We start from the raw sequence: 27,543 nt of genomic DNA, 5'->3' as shown, positions 1-27,543 counted from the left end.
TTTCTCTGGTGCCACCCTATTGTCTTTGGGCCTCCTGCCTCAAGTTGTTATGAATAATTAACTACAGGATAACAGTTTTCCTTCTTGATGGGGAAAAACTGCAGAGTTGCCCACGGGCTCTAAACAATATACAGCCTGGGCCTCGCTAACACAGCTCTGCCACCCGCAACACCATAGGCCGGCGCGTGCACAAGTGTGCAATGCCCTGGTCACATGACCCCGTTCCTGCCCCATTATCCCCCGTCCGGCAGCACTCCCGCGCTCCGAGTCAGCCCCGCCCCTTTTCCCTCTGTGAGCTCAGCTCCTGGTAGCGCATGCGCAGTGGAAAGCGGCCTGTTCCGGCTCGGCCGTGTGTGAGCCGGTGGTGCTGTCCCGCCCTCCTCGCCTCACGCTCCCTCAGCAGCAGGCTCGCAGCCCGGCTCTCGGGTAAGTGCGGAGTGTCCCTCACCGGGGCAGGCCGAGTCTAGTGTCTGCGCCCAACATCTCCCCGGAGACTCCCGCTCCCGTGTCCTCTCAGCGCCTCCCTCCCTGGCAGTAGCACCCCTTCCTTCCCTCCGGTCCGCCTCTGGCCCGCTCTCCGCTGGAGAGCTCCCGATGGGCACCCGGCGCCGCGCCCCGTCTCCCTGCTGCCCCCCCCCGCAACTCGCCCAGGTGTCTCCTGTCCCCCCCCCCCCCCGCAACTGGCCCAGGTGTCTCCTGTCCCCCCCCCCCCCCCGCAACTGGCCCAGGTGTCTCCTGTCCCCCCCCCCCCCCGCAACTGGCCCAGGTGTCTCCTGTCCCCCCCCCCCCCCGCAACTGGCCCAGGTGTCTCCTGTCCCCCCCCCCCCCCGCAACTGGCCCAGGTGTCTCCTGTCCCCCCCCCCCCCCCAACTGGCCCAGGTGTCTCCTGTCCCCCCCCCCCCCCCGCAACTGGCCCAGGTGTCTCCTGTCCCCCCCCCCCCCCCGCAACTGGCCCAGGTGTCTCCTGTCCCCCCCCCCCCCCCGCAACTGGCCCAGGTGTCTCCTGTCCCCCCCCCCCCCGCAACTGGCCCAGGTGTCTCCTGTCCCCCCCCCCCCCCGCAACTGGCCCAGGTGTCTCCTGTCCCCCCCCCCCCCCCGCAACTGGCCCAGGTGTCTCCTGTCCCCCCCCCCCCCCCGCAACTGGCCCAGGTGTCTCCTGTCCCCCCCCCCCCCCGCAACTGGCCCAGGTGTCTCCTGTCCCCCCCCCCCCCGCAACTGGCCCAGGTGTCTCCTGTCCCCCCCCCCCCCCGCAACTGGCCCAGGTGTCTCCTGTCCCCCCCCCCCCCGCAACTGGCCCAGGTGTCTCCTGTTCCCCCCCCCCCGCAACCGCCCCAGGTGTTTCCTGGCCCCCTGCCTCCAACGCAACTGGCCCAGCTCTGTCCTGTCAGCCAGCCGCTGCCTCCATCCTCCAGCAACTGGCCCAGGTGTCTCCTGTCCCCCAGCAACTGGCCCAGCTCTCTCCTGTCACCCGCCCCCCTTCCATCCCCCAGCAACTGGCCCCATCTCCCAGCAACTGCCCCAGGTGTTTTCTGTCCCCCAGCAATGGGCCCTGTCCCCTAGCAACTGCCCCAGCTCTCTCCTGTCCCCTAGCAACTGCCCCAGCTCTCTCCTGTCAGTCAGCAACTGCTCCTTCCTCCCCACCCTACAGCCCCTATTTCCCCTCCTAATGCTCCCTGCTTCAGTGTAAACTGCTCCCCAGACATGTAAACTCATTGAAACAATTAATTTTACACCCCTCATCCGCTGACCTGTCAATGTTTATTATACAGTTTCTCTCCCCCCTCCCCCCCCATGGTCCTATCTGATTAGAAAGTATCCTTTTCCCTCTCTCTGTGTACCCTTCCCCAGTGTAATAGCTTTTAATATTAATTTTTTTATTTATGAAGTTTCTTCTCTGTTTCCAAAGGGTGTTTGGAGGGTTGCATAGCACAACTACTGTTGAGCAAAAATACTGTTATTAAATAATAAGAAAGACAAAGGCAGCAATGTTTTCCAAAGCTCTCGGGGCTTGTGCAGAGACATAGCCAATGAGATTAAGGTGAACTGTGGTTATTGCTCATTGAAGGAATTGTTGACCCTCCAAAATCAGATTTTCTGGGGAAAATGAGGCTGAGGCCAAGGCCAACACTTGAGTTGAATAAACATTGCAGAAACTTGCGCGCGCACAAACACACACACAAAGTTAAATCTCTGACAGGGGTAAGAAGAAACATATTTTGTGAGCAGGTTATTTTATAATTGTCCACTATGTTGTTTATTCTCCCCCCACCTTCCTCTAGACCATCTGGTACTGGCTGTTAGAGAAAGGATACTGAACTAGATGGACCACTCTGATCTAGTACAACACTTCCTATGTCCCCAAGTAAAGGTCTGTTGCTTTTAATGGGCATTCTTGTCATTTGCAGGGCCAAGATGAGTTTGTTTGGATCAACCTCAGGGTTTGGAGCTGGTGGTACCAGCATGTTTGGAAATACAGCAACAGATAATCACAACCCCATGAAGGTACTTGTATTAACCTATATGTAAACAGTGGGTATCAGGCGATCTCCTTTCCAGGAATCAGGAGTGAACATGAGCATGTATTTATTTACTTTCTCTCTCTTTCCCCAAATTCATTCTTCCTAAGTATTGAGAAGTTTCAGGGTTTGTTACCAAATGCAGTTATGAATATCCCTCTTCTTACTTCCCAAGGAAGAAGATTTAGGCCCGAACCACACTGTGGTTTGTAACTGTTTGAGACGGTTGTCAAACATGGTTACAACCTAACATGGTTTGCAATTGAATTTGACCCAGAAACGGTGCTATGGACTATATGAGGCAGGGGCATAGTCTGTATAACAGTCTTGGCTAACACGCCTTACAATGAAGAATGGTGATAATACCCTGTACGCTGTCAGGAAACTGTGCTATCAATGGCAGTATTGAAAAATAGTTCACAAGCACACTTCTAGCATGGATCAAGCAATGGTTTTGCCATTGCATTTCTGTGTTCGTTAGACTGGTTAGAGGATTCTAGCAATCTAATAGAACAGCATGTTATTTCAATGAACTTAGTGGGCCTGATTTTCAAACAAGTTTGGTACAGTTTTGTGTACAGTTACCTTGATTGTGTGTGTAATTCTGATGATTATAGGTGTTATAAAGGTACAGTCTTCTGGAAACTTGCCAAACTTAGATCCACCGGACCTTGAAGTTAAAGGCAAAGAATAATGGTGAACTACAAAAGAAATAAATTGTACTATAACAGTCTCGCTATTCTATATGCAAATGATTTCTTCCCTACTTATTATATCAGCAGTAAACTTATTAGTTTATTATAAATTATAATTTAAACTACATTTGTCAAAATAAATAAAGTACCACTTGTGATTCATTATTGTTGCCTTTTTAATATTTTTTTCACGTACTATCTATTTTGCAAAACTCAGAACTTTGTTAATTTACTCTATGACTAGAAGACACATTATTAAGTTCTATGACTTATGAATATTTGTAATTTTTTTGGTCTTTACAGGATATTGAAGTTACATCTCCACCTGATGACAGCATTGGTTGTTTAGCTTTCAGTCCACTAGCATTGCCGGGTAACTTCCTTATTGCAGGATCCTGGGCAAATGATGTAAGTATTTCATGAGCATGCTCTGTAAAAAGGACAGTTTAAATCTCTTTAGCTTGATACATACTTACCTACTCTTGTTACAAGTTATGCCTAAGATTGCTGTAGTTTAAAGATTGGAGGAAAAGAGCCACTTTTCCCCCTTTCCTTACTTTATTTAATTGACAGAAGTTTGCCTAAAACAAGTTTTGTTGTTTCATCTGAAAAGTCAGTTTTTTTCCCTTATTTTCTTTGTGTCTTTGTATAGCTCTAGGGCACAGAAAATAACTTTTAAAAACCAGAAATATGGTTCTGTAAACATAAAAATCAGCAAGCGGCAGACATAGTACCCAAAATTACTTTTAATAAATTTGTTGAAATTGACGGCATTTCAAGCTGACAATATCATTTAAATTTCAGCTCAAGGAAATGACTTTTACTACTTGATTCTGTGCTTTATAACAGCTAGTCCAATTTGTATATCTGTAGAGAGGACTAACACATGTATTTGTTACATTTGTTACATTTGTCTGCTACTTTCACTATACAGAAGAAAAAGAATCCCCTCCTCTCCATATCCGTTCCTCATACAGTTGTTGTATGATATGCAGATATAGGTTATGATTCAGAGTATTGTTGTAAGAGATTGGAATTTCAGCAGATGCACAGTTCCCCAAACTGTGGTATGTGGACAGCCAATGGTCCACAGTGAGTTAGTCTCAGTGCTGGCTCTCAGCCTAAATACTTCCCTAATATTCATTTTCAAAGTGAAAAGTTGGTGTAGTTTATGTATGGGTGCTATTTGATTTCCAGTAGGAGGTGAGGTGGTCTGTGCAATTATGAATGGGAGGCCACATGGTCTACAAGTCAATCTCCCTGTTAAGATGTAGTTCACACTATTAAAAGATTGGGGTCTCCTGGACTAGACAAAGTTCAGTCCAGTATCAAAGATCTTGCAGTTCCCAGGTTAATTTAGATTAAACAACAAGTATTGAGCGAAGGGAATTAATGATTTTCCAGAACATTGTCAGTAATTAAAAAAAATCATGAATCTCTATAGCATTTGAATTCTTAATAGGTGCTCCTATTTATCCTTCCTTTCTCATAATACAAAAGCAATGGGATATTCAGTGAAATTGTAAAGGTAAAAGAAACTGATAGGAAACATTCCTTTACAAAGGGCTTAATCTGGGAAACTCGTTGCCACAAGACATCGTTTAAGCCAAAAGCTTGGTAGAATTTGAAAAAGGATTATCCACTTATGTGGATAATAAGATATCCATAGTTAAATGTACACCCCTAAATATAGGGAATGCTCCGTGTTGCTGACATCAAAGGCAAAGGGTTATGAGTGGCAATTGTATGATTGTAACTATTGTCTTTCCTCTTCCCCTCCATCTAAATTCAGTGTGTTAAGTAAGGATAAGTTCTTCAAGGCAGAGGCAGTGCCTTGTTTCTGAGAGACACCTAGCACATTCCTGGGAATTCAAACAATAGTAGTATATTACTAAATTGATATGTGCATCTTTTCTCATAGGTTCGGTGTTGGGAAGTTCAAGATAATGGACAAACTATTCCGAAAGCTCAGCAGATGCACACAGGGCCTGTGCTAGATGTGTGTTGGAGTGATGTATGTTCCTTTGTTTCAAAAAGTATTTTCAAGGAAATCGATTTTTATCCAGAAAACAAATATCCTTATTTCTAGTTTCAAAACACACACAGACTTAAAATGTAGATACATCCTATGATTGTAGCATAGACTTTTGTCATCTAAATCCATGGTTGGTTTGTTTTAATAAACTAGACTACTACTTGGGTGTGCAGATGCAATGGCGGGAGGTTGTTTTAAGCTGTTAATAGCTAGTCAGTTTTCATTAATTTGTGATAGTACAAAAAGCCTTGCATAAGTCTTGTGTACTGGAGTGAATTTTACCCTAGAATATTACAATTTTAAGCATAATTGCAGAATTTGTTTTGTTTCATTATCATTCATAGTTTAAATTTTGTACTATTTTAATTTAAAATTACTTTTAGGGTTTTGTTTAAATTAATATGTGAGACTTCCTTAGACAAGAGTAGACTATTGTGGCAGTTTGAAACTACATGGTTATGATTTGACCAATCAAAACACTTGTCATAAGTTAGTAAATACCAGTATCAGTACATTCCTCTGTACAATATTTTGTAAATATTGGAAAAAGGAAAACAGTGGAATATTGGCATATTGTTCGCTATCATCTTTTTTATAAAAAAATGCCATTCTTTTGAGATCTAAGATGCTTCTCAGTTTTTTGGGACATCTTCTCTTGTGTGTGCACTGTTTGATTAGAAGAAGCATTGCATATTTATAAGACTGTAGAAAACAATTAGGAGAAAGGTTTGAAGTAGAATTTTGGACTGCAGTTAAACAATAGAACAGGGCAATACATGTTCTACTCAGCTGGATAGCAGTCTCAACGTGTTTGTTAGTTCAGATAAATGTAGTAGTACATAACAGTTGAGATAGTGATTCAGATAATTAACATTAGGCAAAATGCTGTTTTGTATGATTGTTTTGTGGGCAATTGGCCTGATTCTCCATTACACTTACTCCTGAGGGCATTCCGCGCCAAAAAATTCAAAATTCTGCACACAATATTTTAAAATTCTGCAGTATTCTGCAAGTTTTATTTGTCAATAAATAAATGCAGAGTCTCCAGCATTGCAGTGGGGAGCACAGGCCACAGGCTGCACGAATGTGAGAGATCAACATGCAGCCCCCCCACCTCTGGGACACAGATTCAGTGGTGACGCTGTACCCAACCCTGACACAGCACAAGGCCTGGGCCTGCCCCAGAAATGCCCTGGGGCCCTGTCCCTCTGTGCCAGGTACACCGGGTGTGGGGTAGGCAGGTTTAACCAGGCAGGAGCCAAGTGTGGCCGGGCTCAGCATGGGGGGGATCCAGGTGTGGGGTGAGAGAATTCTGTGTGGGACAATCTGGGTGCAGGCAGCTCAGTAGGGGGTCTTGGTGTGGGGGGGATCTGGATTCACAGAGGCTCATTGAGGGGTGGGGTTGTAGGTGCAGGGGCAATGGGATTCTGCAGGGCCTTCCAGGTAAAAGTGGTTGGGGCTCAGCGGAGAGGTCTGGGTGTGGGAGTCTCAGCAGGGGGGTCTGGGTTCTGGGGGAGTGGGGCATGGTGGGGTGGGGGTCTGGGTGCAGCTAGTTCGGGATCAATGGTGTGGGTGCTCAGGGTGGTGCAGGAGGGTGGGTCTCGATGTGGGGCCTCAGGGTGGTGCAGAGGGGTGGGGCTCACCAGGGTGGGAGTTTGAGTGTAGGGAGTTCAGTGAGGGGTGGTCTGGGTGCAGGGGGCTCCAGATGCAGGGGTTGAGGTTCAATGGGGAACTGTTCAGTTATGGAGAGCTAAGAGGGTTCTGGGTGTACAGGGTGAGACTTGGGGGTGTCTGGGTATGGGAGGTCCGGATGCATGGGTTTTGGGCAGATGGGGAGCAGCTCCCTGTATGGTCACCGCTCCCCCCACAGCTGAGGAGCGATGGGGGCAGGAAGCAGGGGAGGATGCTGAGCTTCCTGCAGCTGGGGAGGTTTCTGGGGGTGGGTCTGACACGGCCCCAGCCACTCCATTCAGGGAAAGAGGAAGTCCTGTCCTCTCCTGCCTCCAGCCCAACCGGGACTAGCAGCTGATCCTAACTCGGAGTAGGAGCCACTGGCTGGGGTGTCCCGAGCCCTGCAGTGATTTACCTCTCCCACTGGCTGTTCCAGGAGCCTGAAACAATGTATCTGTGCAGCTAGGGAGTGGTGCATGACTGCTCTTGCTTCTTCCCTTTGCTTCCATGTCAGAAAGTCATTTTTTCTGCAGGGGACATGAATTCCCCCAGGAGTAGGTTACATTGCACCAAATATAGTCACTTACTCCTATGCAAACACTCTCAGAATAGTATTATTTTACATACCTATTTTATTAAATGACTGCACAAGTACTAGGCAGTGAAGAATCAGGCCCAGAAATTTTTTAATGGGTACTGGATATTACAGACATAAAATTACATGTACTGTGGTGCAGTTAATATTTCATCTTTAAAAATTATGAAACTAAATGGTTTTTCTCTCATTTTTAGGACGGGAGTAAAGTATTTACTGCCTCTTGTGATAAAACTGCCAAAATGTGGGATCTCAACAGTAACCAGGCCATACAAATTGCACAGGTAAGTAACTCCCAAGTTCTTTCCCTCAAGAAAAAAAAGGAATCTTTACTAGCCAATTTAAAATAACACTCAACATTTTCCAATTAGATGCTGTTATATGAAGAATAGTGTGAAGAAAGTGCCTGTCAAATTGCTAGCTAAATTTTAAGGTGGAGGTATCTGATGATTACTGGAACTTAGATAATGCAAATCTTAGGCAAAAGCCCTGAGTGCCCCCCCCCCCAAGAGATTTCCCTTCCCTTATGGCCTTACTGTAGCACCCAGCTGCAGACTGATTCCTCCTTCCATTACCCAGTGTTGCTTCTCCACCGCATTTTAGCTCCACTTTGCTTTCTTTGTTTCGGTTACCCAGTCTTTTGTGCTGCTTTCTTGCTCTGTTTCACTAATAGTTTGTTCCGCTCTCCAATCTTTTTTACATAGATTTTTGGATGAGTACTAAGATTGTAGGAAAACAGAGTTTACATGTAATTGTTGAGTTCTTTTTCGTGAGGGTATTGACTTCATAAGTGGACTATTAATAGACTCTACAGTCAACTTCAATGCACATTTTTACTCTAATATGAAACACTTATTTCTGTTGCTTAATGTAAAGTTTCTACGATATGTGAAATTAAATATGTGAAAATGTTCACTCTTTTCTTATAGTTTAGTTGTGGTGAAGCATACAAATTTTGGTTGTAGTGATGATTTCATAAACATTTATATCCTGCCTTTGTACCATTCTTTTGCTATACACAACCAAAAAGTGATACAGGCTGTTATTTAAAAAAAGTATATGCATTGTTCTTGATTGTTTTCCTTCAGCATGAAGCCCCTGTTAAGACTGTCCATTGGATTAAAGCACCAAACTATAGCTGTGTGATGACAGGAAGTTGGGATAAAACTTTGAAGGTATGAAAATTGTACCTGATAAATGGGTTTATACTATGCTAATATATGTAAAACTGGAAATGTTTGCTATAAATTTTGCTGAAATATACTAATTTAAAATCCAGAGGTCATTTTTTTTGGTGATCATTTCTAGCCTTAAGAAAGTGAGTGTTTTATCCCAGGGGTTAAACAACTTGAAATGAAAATGTGGCCAGGCTCATTTGTGCTAAAGTAATCAGTTGCAATATTTCCTAGTACTTATATTTGATGGCAAAAGAAATTCTTCAAGTCTTTTAAATCCATTGATTTTTCTTTTTTTCGTTAGTTCTGGGATACACGATCACCAACTCCTATGATGACATTACAACTGCCTGAAAGATGCTACTGTGCTGATGTGGTAAGCCAATAAACTCCTGTTTCATAAAAATGAAATTTGTGGGATTAGATGACTCAGAGGATTAATGGATTCACAGCCCATGATACCTAGGTCATCTGAAACCAGCCCAGGTTACTATTAAATGAAAGTTACTCTTCGATGGCTGTTTGGTCTCAGTCTACTTCCTGGTGGATAGACCTTCCCTTCCTATGAAGCACTATTAGTAGCCTTGTTGGCATTAAGAGGAGAGGGGCCAAAAATAGAATTGACACTGAACTGCCCTCGCTTCCTTGCCCATATCAGAATTTATGCTTCATGTTGGAAGAAGCCTGTGCTACTATTGCCCTTGCTGTACCTATTCTGCAGATTAATTTTTCAGTCTATGGGTCACCTTCTACCAGAACGAACACACTTGCTCCTTTGAGTTGACTTTTTGAGGGGCTTTGGTGAAATAAGTAACTTGAAGGAGTTAGAATTCTCTGTTGTGAAATTAACATAGCCTAGTCTCTTCCAACCTGTCCCTCTCATCCTCATTCAGGTGCATCCCATGGCAGTTGTCGCCACTGCAGAAAGGGGTTTGATAGTATACCAGTTAGAGAATCAGCCTTCTGAATTTAGAAGAATAGACTCTCCACTGAAACACCAGGTAAATAATTAATTATTATTTATTACAAGTTTATTAATGCAGCACATAAAATGGTAGTTCAGATTCTTTATCAAAAAAATATTTTAAAACTACATTCTCTTCACTCGGTATAGTTTCTGCCCCTGAGTACACTTAGACTTTCAATGTGGTGCATATTCTGCAACTCTGTTGTACATATCTCCTTCCAAGTGGATGACTTCAGTTGAAAAAGATTTCTTGAAAACACGTGGTATTAAGAAATGTATTAAGATTTACTTCACATGAAGTAATTTGGCTGGCTTTCTTTATAGGAGTAAGGAACAGTGAAAGACTATGCATTACAATATTTTAATGAAATATATCTGAATATTTACAACTATTTTAGTTACATACTAAAAACTTTACAGTTTAGCTTAATGGGACAGATCCTGCATGCACATTTTGGCACCTATGGAGAGGACGACTTGCAGGAGTAGGCTCACAGTTCAATTTTTTTATTGTTTTTAATTTTGGTCCAAAATGTCAGTCTCCCTTCTTCCTGTTTGTTCTTAACAAGACTGCAATACAGTGCTGTATTGTATAATGGGTAATTCTTCCAGAGAAGCAGGATTGATGGTATTTTGCTAGAATCTAGTAATTTTTCCTCACTATATTAATGTACAGTTTGGGTCACGGAATTTTGAGAAATCTTTCAAATTCAGTCATGTCACCTAATATGCAAAAGATTTTTGAATGTTTAATTCCTTGGTGAAGGAAGAAAACTGTTGTGTTCATTTTGAGGAAATGTCTGCTGCTGATTCCCAAGTGAATTCAGAAATGTAGATATTCAGGTCCAAATTTTCACAGGGGCTTTGACCCATTTTCTAATGCTGTACGTACTTTTCTCTGTGCAGTGTTAGTACATGCAGTGAGTTGTGCCCCCATAGAGAGGCAATGTTTAGAAAATCTGGCCCTTAAGCTGCTGTCTAAAATGCTCTATATCTTTCTCAAATTTAGCATCGCTGTGTTGCTATTTTTAAAGACAAAGTGAACAAACCTACTGGATTTGCCCTTGGAAGTATTGAAGGAAGGGTAGCAATTCACTATATCAACCCACCAAATCCGTAAGTGTGATTTTAAAACACTCTGCATTATCTTATTCATTTTGAAATTAAGAAAATGTGAAGGAATATCTTTTTTTTTTTTTTTTTTTTTTCCAGAGCCAAAGATAACTTCACTTTTAAATGTCATCGCTCCAATGGAACGAACACATCAGCACCTCAGGATATCTATGCTGTAAGTATTCAGCACATACCATTACATCATTTTTGTAGTGCAATTAGAAGCTACATACACATAATATAAAATTTTGTATGAAATCTACCAGTAATTCTCTGTTCTCTGACCTTTTCTTATGCCTAAAGAGTTCTTTTGCTTATGCTTAGAGGAAAAATTATCATATGCAAATATTAAAATAGGAGCATGCAAAGTATTCTGCTCTTCATTATAAACAACCAAAAGACGCACAACTTGGCTGACTTTCTATTAAGACTTATTAGGACAATTCTATACCCATGTTTTTGTTTATGGAAAAACATACTGCTCATTAAGCCTCTGCTTAAGAATCTGTTCAACACCGAGGGAATTACTGTGTTCTCTAATGGGAACTTGTATTTAAATTATAGCTGGTCAGGAAGAACAAATGATTTTTGGCAAAAAATTCTTTGTCAAGACTAAAATGCAACTAGTCTTAATTTAAATTAGGTAAATCTGCACATAATATATTTACACTCACTGAGTACAGTGTATGCATTGTGAAACTCCATCTTGTCTATATTGTTGGTTGTTTTATGTGATGGTTTGTATAACTGCAGGTAAATGGGATAGCATTTCATCCTGCCCATGGCACCCTTGCGACTGTAGGATCTGATGGTAGATTCAGCTTTTGGGATAAAGATGCAAGAACAAAGCTAAAAACATCAGAACAGCTTGACCAGCCAATATCTGCCTGTTGTTTTAACCACAATGGGAATATTTTTGCATATGCTTCCAGTTACGACTGGTCCAAGGTAAGAAGGATTAACATTTAAATTTCGTATCAATGGTTGTGAATTAAGATGACAATATTTCAGTAGTCCTTTTCATCTGAGAGTCTCAAAGTTCTTTACAGGTATTAATAAAGTCTTCCAAATACACCTGGGAGATTGGGAAAAGGTTGAATAGGGATCACGTTAGCCACCTTTCAGATGAAACATAGCGCAGAATAAGTACATAATTGTTTAGGCCAAGAAACAGAGAATATCTTACCCAACTGAATATAGGCTGAACATAGTTATCTGATTTTTGAAAATCGTTCCAAATGTGAATGCTAAACACACCTACTCCTGGGAAGAGTACCCTGGGATCATACCATAAGTAAAATTGATGTTGCATCTCTTCCAAAGAGCACACCTAGAGCACTGCTAAAAAGCTTGCTGGGACATGGTTACTTTTATTAAACAAGTAGGTGAGTGCCATGTATTTAATTTCCAATACCACTTTCTGAAGCTCCTTTGTGATGGTTTAAGGTCTTTCTTCCCAGTGTGCACTCAGGGCTAAGATATTGAGACCTGATAGAATCGCAGCATGAGATAATACAATTAGTAGTTTGAAAAAGGAAGGTTGAAATCTAACCAATCTAGGTTGTTTACAGTAGCATTATTCTTTCTATTATATCTTTAAATTTGATGAAGTATCTTTCATTTCCTGTTGTAAACTGTTGGAGATTTGCTGTTCATTCTTGAACAGTGGCATGTCACATCTCGGGAGTTCATTTGTAGATAAAGTGATCTCTATATGTAGTTAAATTTACTAATGTGCTTTATGGTCCTGCTGGATGGGAAACACTATAATTTTACTTTTATTGTTACAGTCCAAGATATAAGCCTTTTACTTTCATGAATGGGACATGTTGGCTTATATGAACTAACTGGTCTTTCAGATCTGTAGATTATGAACCGATATTTAGTAGTGAAACTTGAGTTGGTAGGCAATAAGTCTCCTTTCTAGATTCCATTTTTCTATCAAGTGAATGGAAGTCCATAACTTAACTATTACAACCCAATGCATAATTTTAATGACAGTGTCTGAATAAAGAAAACCAAGGAAATTCAGATGCCAAAAAAGAGAACTAGATTTTCAAAGAGACCTAAGGTCTTATGTGCCTTTTAACACATGAATTATTCATGATGTTATTGCAATGGGTGTGCACACTTGGCACTTGTATATGCAAATAAGTATTGACAGTTATTCATTTTCACACGCAGAATACTAGATTTATATTCACAATTGATGAACAAAAATAACTGTATAATTGTGTGTGGACCCTGCACTTCACTATATGAAAATTTGTCCTTCTTTCGTTTGGCTCAAAAGACAGAATGTACAATAAGGCTGTAATACCTTTATAACAGGAGTGGCCAACATGAGCCTGAGAAGGAGGCAGAATTTACCAATGTACATTGCCAAAGAGCCACAGCCCCCCAGATTAGCTCCCCCCGCTCCCAGCGCTTCCCGCCCACCGGCAGCCCCGCCAATCAGCACCTCCTCCCTCCCCCCCACATCTCCTGATCAACTGTTTTGTGGCATGCAGGAGGCTTTGGGGTGGAAGAGCGAGGGCACAGCAGGCTCAGGGGAAGGGGCGGAGTGGGGGCAGAGCCAGGGGTTGAGCAGTGAGCACCCTCCGGCACATTGGAAAGTTGGCACCTGTGACACCAGCCCCGGAGTCGGTGCCTATACAAGGAGCCGCATGTGGCTCTGGAGCCACAGGTTGGCCACCCCTGCTTTATAACGTCCCCTCTTCATTCTTCTCCCTGTCTAAAACAATCTTTTTACTTCCCTTAACTCTCAAACTACTTGAATTTTGCATGTAAAGCAAAAGTTTAAGGAATGTTCACTCACTCTAAGCTTAAAAAAGACCTGTTTTGAAAGTTGCCTTGCATAGTGAATTGTTTCTAATTATAGGGCACACCCACCAATATTTCCCTTGGGTTGCATAGTAAGTCTGATCTTTAAAAGTCCATATTTTTAAATTGTAAAGTCTCACTAAATGGAATTGACGGAATGTTCAGGTTCTTGTATTTCAAGATTAGGTTGATACTTTGAATGAGATAAATATAGCTAACTTTTTCTCTTTTTCAGGGTCATGAATTTTATAATCCACAAAAGAAAAACTACATTTTTCTGCGTAATGCAGCAGAAGAGTTAAAGCCCAGGAATAAGAAGTAGTGAGTATAATTCTGACTGGTGTTACAGCAGTACTTTTCTGCCACTGGACTCCCTTGCAGTTGTCAATTTTGGATCGCTAACATTTAGCAGGAAACCCTATAAATAATACCAAAGTGTATTCTGACTTGCTGGAGAACATCATTCAAATTATGTATTCTGATGTGTACTTGAGTGTCTGATATTTGCAGGATGACTTACCATACACCTATTCCTCTGCAGTAACTGCTGTAAAATCTCTAAATTCAAGACTGGTATTACTTTACTGTTTAGAAATGCAAATATGTCTCTGCCAATATTTTACCATTACTACAATAAAATATGTGCATTTACAATAGTTGTGGAAAAATTGTACAGATACTGTTTCTTTTAACTATTTGGGGAATTATGAATAACTTGTCTCAAAGGGAGCTGGTCATTCTGATTTTAATATAGAAGCGTTAGCGACTATAGCAGAAAGAAAGCTTTGCAAATTTGGTTTTCCTCAGGGTTTGGATTAATTTGGCATTTATGTATGTGACGAAGACCCAACGTAGAACAGAGAGGCCTTGTGCAAACTCCCCTTTTCTCTTTCCATGTACTCCAACAGTGCACTTCAGTCCTAACTTGCAGTGCCTTTCCTTATCCCAGTCCTAAGTAGAGACCACCAGTTGCATCAAGTGGTATAGTTCAGTAGCATTGACAGACAGCTAATGGTTAAGATGTGACCACCAAACTGATTTTCACTTGTGGCCTAAACTGTTTGATCACCCAGATGTCTCCAGAATTGAAAGGCTGTTCTTTTAACTCAGTGTGCCACCAATTTCCCCAGTACATTTTTGTCAGGCTGAAATAAGTTTGATCACTTTAATACTGGATAGTTTATAGTGCAGGTGGGTTTCATCCCTGACTAAACAGTGCTGTGAAGTTAAGCAAAAATTATGTGAGTTTTTTCTGACTCAAATCTGCTACCGTTTATTTTTATTAACTAAATGTTGTACACATGCCAAAGTTTTCTTTCTTGTGCTGACTGCTTATTCCTTTTGATTATTATTTGTGGAAAAAAATGGGGCCCGCATGTAAACAAAGATGTGTCTTATTGTAAAAATCTCTGTAAAAATATAATTGTAATACTTGTGATTACTGATTCATAGCTACATTTAAAATAAAATTTTTACTAAATGCTTTTGAGTATTCAGTAGTTCTAAAGCTCCTTTAATAATATGGACAGAACGCATCAGGCCAGCATGTTTGTGCTACATTTCCAAATGTGGCTTCTTGGCCTTTCATTGCAATTTCAGGTTTTTCTTCTAAAACTAACGCAACAGCTAAATGCAGTTGCACAAAAAATGTCCTGAGTTGGAAATCTACTTCATTTGCCACTTGCCATTTCATTATAAATCATTCCTGTGGTTTTTGTCTCAACGCTATTCCTCTTAGTTCATTAAATATAAAGGTCTTTTGTTTAATGGAATTAATCAAGTTCCTTGATATCTCAACAGCCAGCCACCTGACAGCATGATTCATTTGTACCAAAAACAAGCTATCATCAAAATCTCTTGCTCTATGGTGCTCCTCTGTTTGTAGTGTTGATTTAACAGCTGTTAGTTACATGTTTGAGGAATAATCATGCAATATGCCACTATTTCTCAGAGGTGCTCTTTATTATGTTTAATTACCCAAGATAGGTTTCTACACCGTACTGCTATGTTTGTCTGGTTTTAGTTTTCAAATGCAGAGAATGGAGTAGTTTCCCATTCTTTTTGTAATAGAGATGAGAATTTCCAACTGTTTTAGCAGTGACTGGTTGTTTGCTTGAGCAGTTTTTATTATTTTGCTGAATGTCATTTTTGAAATTTGCATATGTTTTCTGAAAGAAAAACAATATTGCAATCTTTTGTGCTAAGCATATTTCCAGTTTCTACAGTTGAATTAATATTATGAATGCCAACAAGCACTGAGCAGGCTAAAGGTCAACTTAATCCAATGTTGAGAAAAAAATTGCATTAACTGTGTTGTGGGGGGCTTTGTCCCCCAAATGCATTCAGAAACTAACAACAACTCTTTATTATTTTAGGCAACCAAAAAAAAAAAAGTTAGCTAGCAAATTGAAAGAACTAGCAGGAGTCTTATTAAGTGTAAGCCTATATGCAGTTTTCAAATATCAGCATCAATGTGGAGTGGTCAGCACATACAAATTCATTCCCCACATTGTTTGTGGCTCTTCTAGTCAGCTGACCTTGGACAAATATGGCAGTGTCCATTGTCGAGTTTTCTAGATGCTCCCATGGTAGCTGTTTTTTTATAGGAGGCAAGGGATGAGAGTGTTGCTTTGATGGGCATGGTGAGATGACAGGTATCAAGGATTCTTCTCTTTATATGCATATCTACAAGTTGTTCTAGACTGACAAGAACAAGCACCTTCTTTGTCTTGGGTAAGCGTGTTGCCAAGCAGGACTCTTGCTGACCCAAATGATGAAACTTGCAATGCCAGCAATATCAAGCATGTTGAAGAAAAGAACCATTGGCCACCTATTTATCTTGCACCTGCAGGAGTACATTCTTGCAAGGTGATCCACATTATCAACACCACTTTTAGTGTCATTGTAGTGGAGAATTAGGTGGGGTTTCTTTTTGTCTCCTCCAACAGTCTTGTCTTGATACATCATTACTGACTTGTCCTTCTTTGGAGCGTAGGAAACCAGGGTGAGTAGCCCAGCAAACCCGAACAGTGATGACAATTTTTCTCTGTTGCTATATGGATGCATCTCATTGGGTATATCTATCTTGTTTCATCGGATTGTTCCAGCATAGGTCAAATTTTTGTTAAGTAGATCTTCAGTAAGCTTGAATACTGGTGAAGAAGGTATCCCCCCACTACATTTCATCCGATCTTGTACCAGGGCTGAACACAAGATCCTCATTGGCCGAAGACTAATTTGATAAACAATCAACGGAAATATGGTCTTCCTTCTCAGAGTAACTGTCAACACAATCTGGCACAAAGGCACTATCACCTAATATGTGGTCATCTCATGACAACTTGCGTTCAGAGTTGCAGATCATTTTTATATGGTCAGAATATGTGCTCTTCATTTGCCGTCTTGAATAGTGAAACACACCCAAGTCCCCTCAAGAATCTCTGAGTCTGCAGTATTTGAAGGGCCACGATACCTAGATTTAAAAACTCCCCACAAGAATGTTAGGCAAAGAGAGCCAGCATTATTCTGCTTTGTGTTGGGGATACCCAACATACCTGGATTTGAAAGGACAAACCTCCCTGGAGTATCCTACTTTAGGATAACTATATGCAGCACCGCTGTTAGTGCAATGCATTGTCAGTTAGCAAATGCTAACTATTACGCTACAAGAGTCTCACCTGAAGCAAACATGTACATAAAACTACTGAAAAGACAAGATAACTATGCAACACATTTGGAGTACATTTGTACCCCACATATTTTTAATATAGAAAAAATGTTTTTATGCTAAATTAATTTTTTTGCTCAATTGTGTACATGTGTGTAGGGGAGTCTCCTAAAACCGCATAGTTGGAGAGCAACTTGTTCATGAGTTATTGCAACATATGTGCTTGTGGGATACAACATTACCCCATGAATGTGGATGAAGGTTAAGTGTAACAGTTGATGGCAAAAAAATTTATTCTGACCTGTGTGTGCAACTCCCACTGGCACCATTGGGGGGGGAGGGGGAAAGCTGAATGTACTGTCTTTAGTTAAGAGTTTAAAAATCTGATTCCTTGTTCAAATATCCACATTTTAATAAATTAATTTGTCACTGGCTAAGCAGGTGCAACTCCACTAGCTTAAATAGAATTGTGACTGCTTATGTGAATGCTGAATTTGGCCAAGTTATATTTTCATTATGGGGTGTGGAACCAACAGTGATACTCCCTTTGCTTTGCAGTTTAGCTGCATGTTAATGTGTTGAAAACTGATTCCTGTAGGAATTCATGTCTTCTGCCCATCAGCAAAGGTTCAAAAATATTTTTGAACTAAAGCTATCACATTTACGGTTGTTCAGGTTAAGTTTAGAAAGAAATATTTTCAATCGCTTTCCTATGCACTTTGGTATACTGGATATATCCAACTATAAGGACAAAGTCAGGATCCAAACTTGACTTTTCCCTTTACCAAGGCTAGAAAAATGCCTTGGCAATGTTACTATGGCTTGAGGTGCTGTGGGATCATCATCTAAAATACACACAGCTGAATCCATACTCCATCCAAGTTCACACATGTAGGAAGATGGTATTCACATACAACTCAGTGTTACATATGGAAACTTACCCATTCACAGCATACTATGGCATTTATTTCTGGCAAATATATATAAGGTAAGTGGGGTGTATCTAAAGTTAAACATATATGTATTTTTATATATAAAATATGTTGTATATTAATTTTATAGATCAATACCTAGTTTAAATTTCTAAGTTCACTTTTATGACTATATTGCTCAAATTCTAAGGAGAGCAGAAGAAATATATCTAGGAACATACACCAACTCTGTTAATCAGCAAGCCAAGGAAGTGATATGAGTGTGTGGAGAAAAACCTTTACAAAAACGACCAGATCAACTATCTAGGCCAGGGAATTTAACTTTTGCCATTCAAGGATGTTAATTAATAAAGTAGGTTTAGAAAACTAAAACAGTTGGCATAAGAACATGACCAGATTTGCTTACTCTTTTGTGTGTTTATTTGTGCCTAATTACCATATGCAATGGCTATGTTTGTGCACACAAATCTGGTAATTAGGCACATGGAAGCTGAGAAGCTACATATATTTAAATGTGAAATCATAGCATCTGTGTCCAAATTAGTCCATGTATTTTTCATGTGCAGTTGTGTGCCAAAGTATATTTTAAAAAAAATCTTATAAAGTTTGATTTTGGTGGGGGTGGCATGTAGCCAATCCACTTGTAATAGTCTTGATATTTAAAGGACATCATGAGCCATCCTTAAATATTAGACTTCCAGTATTGACACTCCTGTGTAATTATTGGGTCTAATCTTGCCTTTATAGTCCTGTAATACAGCGTGCCCCTATCTAATCATGGGATTAGAATGGCAGGACTTGTTAGAGTGGAACAACAGAAGAAATATTCCTGTATGTCATACAGAGGCCAAGTTAATGGTATCAAACGTGCAGACTGATATATTTATCTGACTCTCATTTGGGTTTATGATTGCACTGCATGATGACTCACTACCAGGAACGGTAACTGAAACAGTAGCTCTTAGCTTTGCATTCGAGCTGGTCTAAAAATGCTAATTACATTTCTCATGAGAATTTCTGGTCTTTAAATCAAAAAAAAAAAGGAAAATTTCACTGAGACCCAAACACTTCTAACAAGAAAAAAAAAATCTTCAAAATTTGTTACTGTTTTGAAAACAAAACTGACTAGCTCTACTTTGCATGGAGTTGCCTGACAAGGAAAAATGACTAGGACTGAGCGATCTTGGGTCCCAAACCTGCCATTTCTTATGCAGTGTGTTCTTTTAAAAAGTTGTTACTATAAGACACGCTCTTGCTGAAATTTCCCCCATTACTAGCATTGGTTCAGATTCAGCAGTGGCAATGATGGGAAGAAGGCGAGTGTAGACAATGCCCCAGGTAGTCATTGTCTTTTTTTAAGGCGCTTTGTCAACTCCTGCTCAAAAAGTCTACACTGCATGGTGCTTAAAATGACCACTTCTATTTGCACCTCGTGTATTTTTGTTGTCCCAGTATTGGTATTGTTAGTAGAGCTGAATTAGTGCTAACGATAAGAAATCTTAGGGAAAATAGACGAGAGGGATAGACAAGTCCTTTTTTTGCTGCTGGATGTGAAGTAGAACTCTAGATGTAAATGGTAAAGGGATACAAAGTCCATCTCCAACCATCCGGTTCCCCAGCTTTTTCTATTATAAGGGGCAAACATGAAATTTTTTTTTATTAATTATGTGATTATCATTGAGGTGATGCTCTGTTTTTCTGTCTAATCTTTTTTCCAAATGTGCTAGGATTGACACTAATCTTGACCTGGATTTATATTAAAGTCCCAGTAAAAATGATTGTTTTGCACTGATTTTTTTGTATCACAAATGTAGTACTTTAGGCTCTGATTCAGGAAACCATCTCAATTCAGGAAGAACACTTTAAGCATGTGCATTAGTCTCATCAACTTCAGTGAGACTTAAGCACATGTTTTTAAAGTTAATCATGTGCTCTCCTGAACCCGGGCCTCAGATTGAGTTATTTTGAATTCATGGACTAAAAGGATGTAACCAGATGAAGATAACAAATCTGCTTGTTCTTTCTTCTAAGGCAATTTATTATTCTAATTGTCTGTTGTATTAGTCCTACTTCCAGATTACTCAAACGCAACATAATTGATACTTCCTTTGGATACATAACCGTTGGGATGGAAGGTGCTTGTGATGGCTGAGGATGAGGGAACCAATGGCTTTGTTTACTTAATCCATGGCTGAAATTTCACTTGTCTCATAAGATGTACTTTCTCAAAATTTACAAATTTCAAATCCTTTCTTCTTTATTTTAAAGGAGTGAACTGTTTTGGTGTTTAACCAGGAAGCTAGCTAATCTTTCTATCCATTTGGGAACCCCCATTGTTAATGCTGCATCATAAAGTATTTACCCCATGGATATGAGCACATATTTTGCCAATTCTGACTGGTTATGTTATGATGAATAAATGCTCTGTACTTCAACTGAAGAGTTCCTTCAATTTAAACTTGCTGTTGTAAATCTCTGTTTATACCAGAAGGTGGCACCATTGATGGTGTCTTCCAGGCAATCTTTAAATAGAGTAATGGATGACTGTCATATACAAACCCCCACTGTACCTTAAAGCTTCTGTAGGAAATTACAAGTGTAAATATGTATCTGCTATATTTCTAATGCAGAAGTGGATGAAGCTGAGGCCTTTGAAGAGTCCAGTTTTTTTCTATTGTAAATAAAGTAATAGGGTTTTTTTGTCTGATCAACTCTATACAATATGAAGTAGCCAAAACTGCACTTGAGGCCTTCAGGATTTTTATTGTGTGTAAGGAGCTGTAGCAGCCAAGTCAATATGCCTCTAAGTGCTATATCCTAACACTAAAAGTTTGGCAACTCTTAATAGATAAAGATCATTCTTGGTCTTTACAAACTTATATGCTACATTCCATAAAAGCAGATATATTAATTCATAAACAACTAATTACAGTCTGCTGCTATACTACTTTAGGCTGTGAACGAACACATTTAAGCAGAAGAAGGAAAGTCAGCTTTGCTAGGTGTGCAAGATACCTTGGGGGGCCTGGGTGATGGTCCTGAAAATGTTCTTAAACCAGACTCCTGCAGCAAGTGGTGAATGTGAATCACCAAGTGATAACACATCCTTTTTAGTCCAAACAGAATCAGACCTGCAGCATAGTGGGATGGGACAGGGTGCTTTCCTTTCCAATGAAATATAAAGCTTATGTTTTGTTCATTCAAATCTGGAAGCAGGAAGAGGATGGGGGGCCTTAGTCCTGCAGTCTTGGCCAGATTTCAATTTGAGTAACTACATTCTTGCTGCTGTTTTAATTGGTTTCAGTATTTATTGCCTATCCCAGGCTTTTATGTAGTGCAGGGGTTGGCAACCTCAGGCATGCAGCTCACCAGGGTAAGCACCCTGGCAGGCCAGGCCAGTTTGTTTACCTGCCACGTCGGCAGGTTCGGCCGATCACGGCTCCCACTAGCTGTGGTTCGCCATCCCAGGCCAATGGGGGCGGCGGGAAGCGGTGCGGGTGAGAGATGTGTTGGCTGCGGCTTCCCGCCACCCCCATTGGCCTGGGACGGCGAACCGCAGCCAGTGGGAGCTGCGATCGGACGAACCTGTGGACACGGCAGGTAAACAAACTGTCCCGGCTCTCCAGGGGGCTTACCCTGGCGAGCTGCATGCCACAGGTTGCCAACCCCTGATCTAAATGGTGCTTTGAGAGTACATTGATAACCACTCTGAAACCCTTGATAACCCATGCTTTTTTAAAAGTGCCAAACCTCTTGCTGGTATATTTGGAATTAATATCGGGGGAAAGTGTTATTCAGGGGGCTGTGGTAGTGAATAGCCTCTGGAGGGTCACTTGCATCATAAAATTGGCCAGGACAAAGCACTGGAGAATAGACAGTAAGGAACAATCCTAGTAAAAAGGATTCTCAAGATCAGGTCTGTGGCACTTCCTATATATTCCCACAGTTGGGCTTTGTATGTGACTGTCCTGCATCTTTTGGGTTCTAGCCCTGTCTCCAAATACTGTTAAATCATTCCTGTCAGGGTTGGCTTTTAGCTCTTTGATCCTGAAGACATTTCTGGAGTGTAATTTAATTTTTATGCCTTCGGAGTGCACTAGGTTGCACCAAAGGAGAAGGTATTTTTGTTTTAAATGCCCAGAGGAGGATGCCTTCTATTTTCTATCCAAAAGATTTATTTTCCCCCGTTGCAAATTAGTCAGTATCTTGGAGTGGAATGAGCTTACTTAGGCCACTTCATGGCTGTCCAAAAAAGGCCATTAGAGCCTGAACCCCTATATAGAGGGAGCAAAACTGTGACTGCAATTACTTAGCATATACCAAAGGGCTCACAAAGCTCGGAGGGGAAAAATGATCCCCGGCCTTTAAGGAGTTTGACAAACACTGGACTAGATGAGAGCATCCTCCAGCACTACCAGAAAATGGATGTTCAGTTAAAGGTGAAGGGTGTTTGAATTTTGAACAAAGCTGGTTTTCTCCCACGTGTTTCTCAACTGGTTGTGTTAAATACAAATTTAAAATATTCATGAAACCACTCTTTATTAATCAGGTTTCACTTATATGGCATCTCTGATGTCACGGTCCCACCATTTCCCCCCTCAATCACTCTCTTCCAAATAAAAATCTAATGTCTCTCTCTCTCCCCTCCCTCCCCCCAAAAAGGCAGAATTTAAGAAGGAATTTCCAATGTGTAAAACAAAACAAAACACGCACACTTGCCAGGCTTTTTACATCATAAAGATGTAAAAGGAGAAGCTCAAAAAATCCCCCAACCCAATTATTTCTTCCTCTGCAGGCAACCTTCAGCGTTTTCCTATTACTATAACTAGCAGAATCCTGGACCTTTACTCATATGTACTTTATGTATACAAAGCAGCTGTAATCTTTCCCTACTTATAGCTAGAGTTACCTCTATCTTTTATCTGTTCTTGTGTGTGTTTGATGCAGGAGCTACACCAAAGCACTTCCTTGCATATACAAACCAGAGATTAAGTTTCACCTGATTTAAGAGACTGTCAACCAGACAAAAGCTCATAGGTTACCTGCCCACTCCTACTAAATTACTGAAGTGTCTCTTGTAGCTGAATGTATACATGGAGTAATTAGTCAGGAGGGGAGCACCTTTCCCTTTAGAAAGCGGACACTGATGAATATTGCATCTCTTTTCTGTTTTAAAGAAATCTGTTTATACAACCAATACAGAGTAAACAGTTGGAGTTACTGTGGCCGTCAGCTAGGAAATATTCTAGGCTTATTTTGAATATGATTGTATTTATCATACTTAGCACTCATAGGGCTTTACAAGCAAGTCCACACCCCTGGGTAATTTACCATAGGTAGATAGCATTATCTCCAATTTACACATGGGCAAACTGAAGCACAGAAATCGGGGCTTGCTTGAAGGTGCTGGGAGTCAGTGACGAAGTTGGAAGTAGCATCCTGTCTTCCAGTTTTATGCTCTAATTCAGTGATACTCAGACTGAGGCTCGGGAGCCGTGAATAGCTCTTTAATGTGTCTCCTCTGGCTCTTTTCAGCTTGTTATATTAAAGTTAGTAACCAGTCAGGATGCTTTTACTATGTTATTACCAATTCAGTTATCAACTTGGGCTAAGTTATGAACTTATTTGCTGTGAAGCTAATACGTATATATAAAAACTAAATATTTCCCGTCATACTGTTTAAATATGAATAGTGCTATTGTTTTATTTACTATGAATTCACACTACTGTAGCTCTTGGGTAACTCTGGTTGCTAATTTGGCTCCTGAACCACTAAGGTCTGAGTATTACTGCTCTAATTATTGGTCTCCACTGCCTATTGGAGCTGGGCCTACTCTGTCAGTGCAGCTGCTTCGGTGCACTATAACCTGTAATGCTTGTAGCCATATATTCGATAACGTGCATGATGTGCTGCAATGTTTAACTCTAAATGTGGCTATTTTATACTGATCCTGTTTCCCAAGTGCCTTGGCTTCATTCCCCAGGAGCTTAGAACCTTTGCTTTGCTTATCCATATATGGAAGGTGACCCACATTAATGTCAGGAGGCTATTAGCAACTGATAGTCAAAACCATTACAACCAACTGACCTTCCTTCATTTTTTTGATCTTGGCAGGGGAAGTGCAGTAGCCGCTTCCATTATTGTAATGGCTGCTAAGTTCCCCTTTGCTGGAGCAAACAGCAATAGCATTGCCCTGGATTGGATTATGCACAAATGGGGCTTATCTAGAAATGAGACTCCATGCTTTTTCAGCTCCTCTTTTGATCTGCAGTAGGACAGAGGGATACACTCCACTCTGCTAACCTCTCTCACAGTTGGTGTGTACAAAGATGACATTCTGTCATCTTGGATATCACTATGGGCACAGTTTCAAAGCCTACATAAGTAGAAAAATTATGTGGTGGAAACAAGCATTTATTTACCTGTTATGTAATAATTATTAAACATGACCTTTTAAAATCTAAAATATGTCTCAATTATTTCTGTCTTTCTTTATTCTGCATATTTCGCATAATGAAAATCAGTGGAAGTAGAATTTCTAGCACTGGACGGAAATGTTAACTTGTCTTCAAGTAACTGTTTCCACTGTTTTTTTGTTTGTTTGTGTGGGGGTTGATTTTATTTTGGGCTTGGGGTTTTTTTTTAAGGTGGAAACATTTATGTTATTTTCAGTGTTTTATAAAAGTTTGGATTACAAAATCTAAATGTTTGGCTGTTAGTTTACAGCCTCCTTTTAATATAAAATAGGAAAACTAGGAAAGCTGCTAGGGAGCAGAGCAAGGCAGTTTGGGTAAAATAAGATGTGGCTCGGAGAGCTAAATTCACCAGTTACACCTGCAGAGAAGTCAGTGGAATTACACTACCAGAGAATTTGACCCTAAATCTGAACCCTCAAATGCCAGTTAACCCCCTCAACTCTCCATCCCAAACTTATTTTCAAATCCTTAAGCTTCTGGCCGCAAAATTTGACAAACCATCACTGACAACAAAGCTACCTGCAACTTTCTGTGTAAGCGTAAGATCCCCTAATTGTCATACCAAAACTTGAACCAAACCATTATCTTTTCATTCCAACATAAATTCCAGAACGTTAAGATAGAATTCAGACCCCCAGAACCAGAACCTACAAATACGGATCTTTCTTGGGGCAGCTAAAGCAGTTTAGCTCATTCAAAAGAGGGACTTGATATACACGAATTATATATGCACAGTGCTTCATAATATAATGTACATCTCTGTATATCTACTTCTTGAAATATAAAAGAAATGAAGGAGAGATGGCAGATAAGAAAGACAAAGATTATATATATAGGGATCAATAGAGAGAATTGCTTAAGAAAATCTATTTCATTGGAGCCTTCTACTAAGTCCTGGTTGGCCTGGGGTCCTTGAGAGGCTATTAAGATACTTGGTCCATATGACAGTCTGAGTCACAACCAAGACTGACATAGGTCCATCATCACAATGGTCTGGTCTAGCTTATCCACCTCACAACCTGGGCACCTTTCTTTGGTGCTGCTGTTGCCATGACCAGCACCATTGGGAAGACAAGAGTAAAGATGGTGTACTAACCCCTGCCAACTCTTTTTCTAACTATGATTCTGCTAGGAGAGAAGATTCCCAATAGCTGCCTTTCCATCAGTGAGTCCTACCAGAATGTACTAGCTACCATCCTACTCTTGTTGGGGCTCCTTGCCTTACTGGACAATGCCATCAAAAATGCACTCCTGGTAAGCAAGCAATGTTGTGGATGGGGAGGGTTGCTTCTTCTATTAGGCCCATGACATTTCTCTTTGAGTCATTACTAACCACAGGGCCCTAGCTAGGTGCTCCTCTCCTGAATCATTACTGACCCGTGTCCAAGCATTTTATTTATCTACTGGAATTAAGAAAAATATTTTTAGGGGTTCATCCCATGCTCTGGGTGCTTATCTCATGGCTTAAAAACAGAGTGGTAAGCAGATCTGTGTTGGAGGGAGTGGCGTGGGTTACTAATTAGGGAGCATTCTCTCCTCTGAGTCAGTATTGATGCCACTGCCACATTGTGAGGTTAGGGGGCACTGTATTGCAGTGGGTGATTCACTGGGCATTTTTGCCATTCCGTAGTGATAGCTTGGTGCTAGGGGGAGCTGTGCTGCATGGATTGCTGTGGGTGACTCAGTGTGAGCATTCTTCCCTGGGTCACAACTAATCTACTGCCCTGATATGGCACTAGGTGGTACTGTGCTGATTGAACCTTCTGGATAAGACAGAAAAGGTCTTCTGAGCACTTATGATCCTTTAAGATCATATGGCAATTTATGTAAAAGACAAGAGTTTAATCGTGTCTTGCTCAAATTCCAGTCTCAGTGACTGCTGATTCTCTCCTCTCTCAGTCCCAATTGCATATAGTCTTTATTTCCTATCCTAAAGTGGTCATCCCTGGTCAGTTGCCACAATCCACCCCACAGCTGGCTGCCCCTCTGCAGTGAATGATCCCTGTTCATTTGTTGTATTGAAAAAGGAGGCTAGATAACTTTATGGCTAATAACATTTGTAGTTATGCCCTCTGAGAGAAGGGTAATGAGCTGTTATGCTGATCTCCTGCAGCAGGGAGCTAAAGGGCATTTCCTCCCCCTGAATGGCATTCCACGGTTGGCTAGCTGTATTAGGAATTTTAACACTTTCTTCTAAAGGCATTGGTCACTCTGGATGAGAGAGATCAAATTAGCTGGACTAGTGATCTGATCTGATATGTCAGGAACTGGGATTCACTTGGACCTGTGGCCTGATTTAATATAGCAGGTTGGGGGAGAAGGAAATATTGAATTGAGTGGAGCAGTGGTGTGGGATACAGGATAGATATGGGTGTCTGATCCACTATTACATCTCGGTTATGAGTTCAATCCTTGAGGGGGCCACTTAGGGATCTGGGGCAAAATCAGTACTTGGTCCTGCTAGTGAAGGCAGGGGTCTGGACTTGATGACCTTTCAAGGTCCCTTCCAGCTCTATGAGATAGGTATATCTCCACATATAATATATTATATTAATATATTCCTTTTCTGAATACAGTTCTGTTCTATTGCTGTTAATAATGTCCACAGAGGTATGACTGCCCAAATATCCCCCATGTGATACTAGGGCCAAGGCAGCTTGAAGATTGTGAGGGTTTTGTTTTTTTGTTTTGCAACAAGAATGGGTGGGCAATTCCTAGCTAGTTTGCCCTGCAATTTCAGGTGTGATTACATTACAAGTTTGCTCAGTGGATACTAAATTTTTTGAAGGCTCTTACACTTGTGGTTCAGGTACAACTAGGTCAAGAATTTTTTAACTAATGTTTTTTCATCAAAAAATGCCAATTCATTGGAACTGA

The 27,543-nt window shown here is 40.9% G+C and overlaps 1 protein-coding gene across 1 annotated transcript; it reads left to right on the top strand.

The window, feature by feature from the left end:
• The first annotated feature begins 337 nt into the window (after positions 1-337).
• Positions 338-15,079, top strand: RAE1 (ribonucleic acid export 1). Its single transcript, XM_054046163.1, has 12 exons — positions 338-426; positions 2,406-2,502; positions 3,515-3,619; positions 5,133-5,225; positions 7,710-7,796; positions 8,601-8,687; positions 8,992-9,063; positions 9,581-9,688; positions 10,664-10,770; positions 10,867-10,942; positions 11,521-11,715; positions 13,826-15,079. The coding sequence occupies exons 2-12, from the start codon at positions 2,413-2,415 to the stop codon at positions 13,910-13,912; spliced, it is 1,107 nt and encodes a 368-aa protein (XP_053902138.1). The 5' UTR covers positions 338-426; positions 2,406-2,412; the 3' UTR covers positions 13,913-15,079.
• Positions 15,080-27,543: the final 12,464 nt, after the last annotated feature.

Source organism: Malaclemys terrapin, chromosome 12 (genome assembly GCF_027887155.1).
Source record: "Malaclemys terrapin pileata isolate rMalTer1 chromosome 12, rMalTer1.hap1, whole genome shotgun sequence".
NCBI lineage: Eukaryota > Metazoa > Chordata > Testudines > Emydidae > Malaclemys > Malaclemys terrapin.
This window is presented reverse-complemented; position numbering and strand designations above follow the sequence as displayed.

What these genes read in the sequence shown, in the direction of transcription:
- RAE1 (XM_054046163.1), top strand. Translation starts at nt 2,413, where the DNA reads ATGAGTTTGTTTGGATCAACCTCAGGGTTTGGAGCTGGTGGTACCAGC. An exon ending in TATATCAACCCACCAAATCC is followed by an intron (nt 10,771 to 10,866) that starts GTAAGTGTGATT and finishes TTTTTTTTCCAG; the next exon opens with AGCCAAAGATAACTTCACTT. An exon ending in CCAGTTACGACTGGTCCAAG is followed by an intron (nt 11,716 to 13,825) that starts GTAAGAAGGATT and finishes TCTCTTTTTCAG; the next exon opens with GGTCATGAATTTTATAATCC.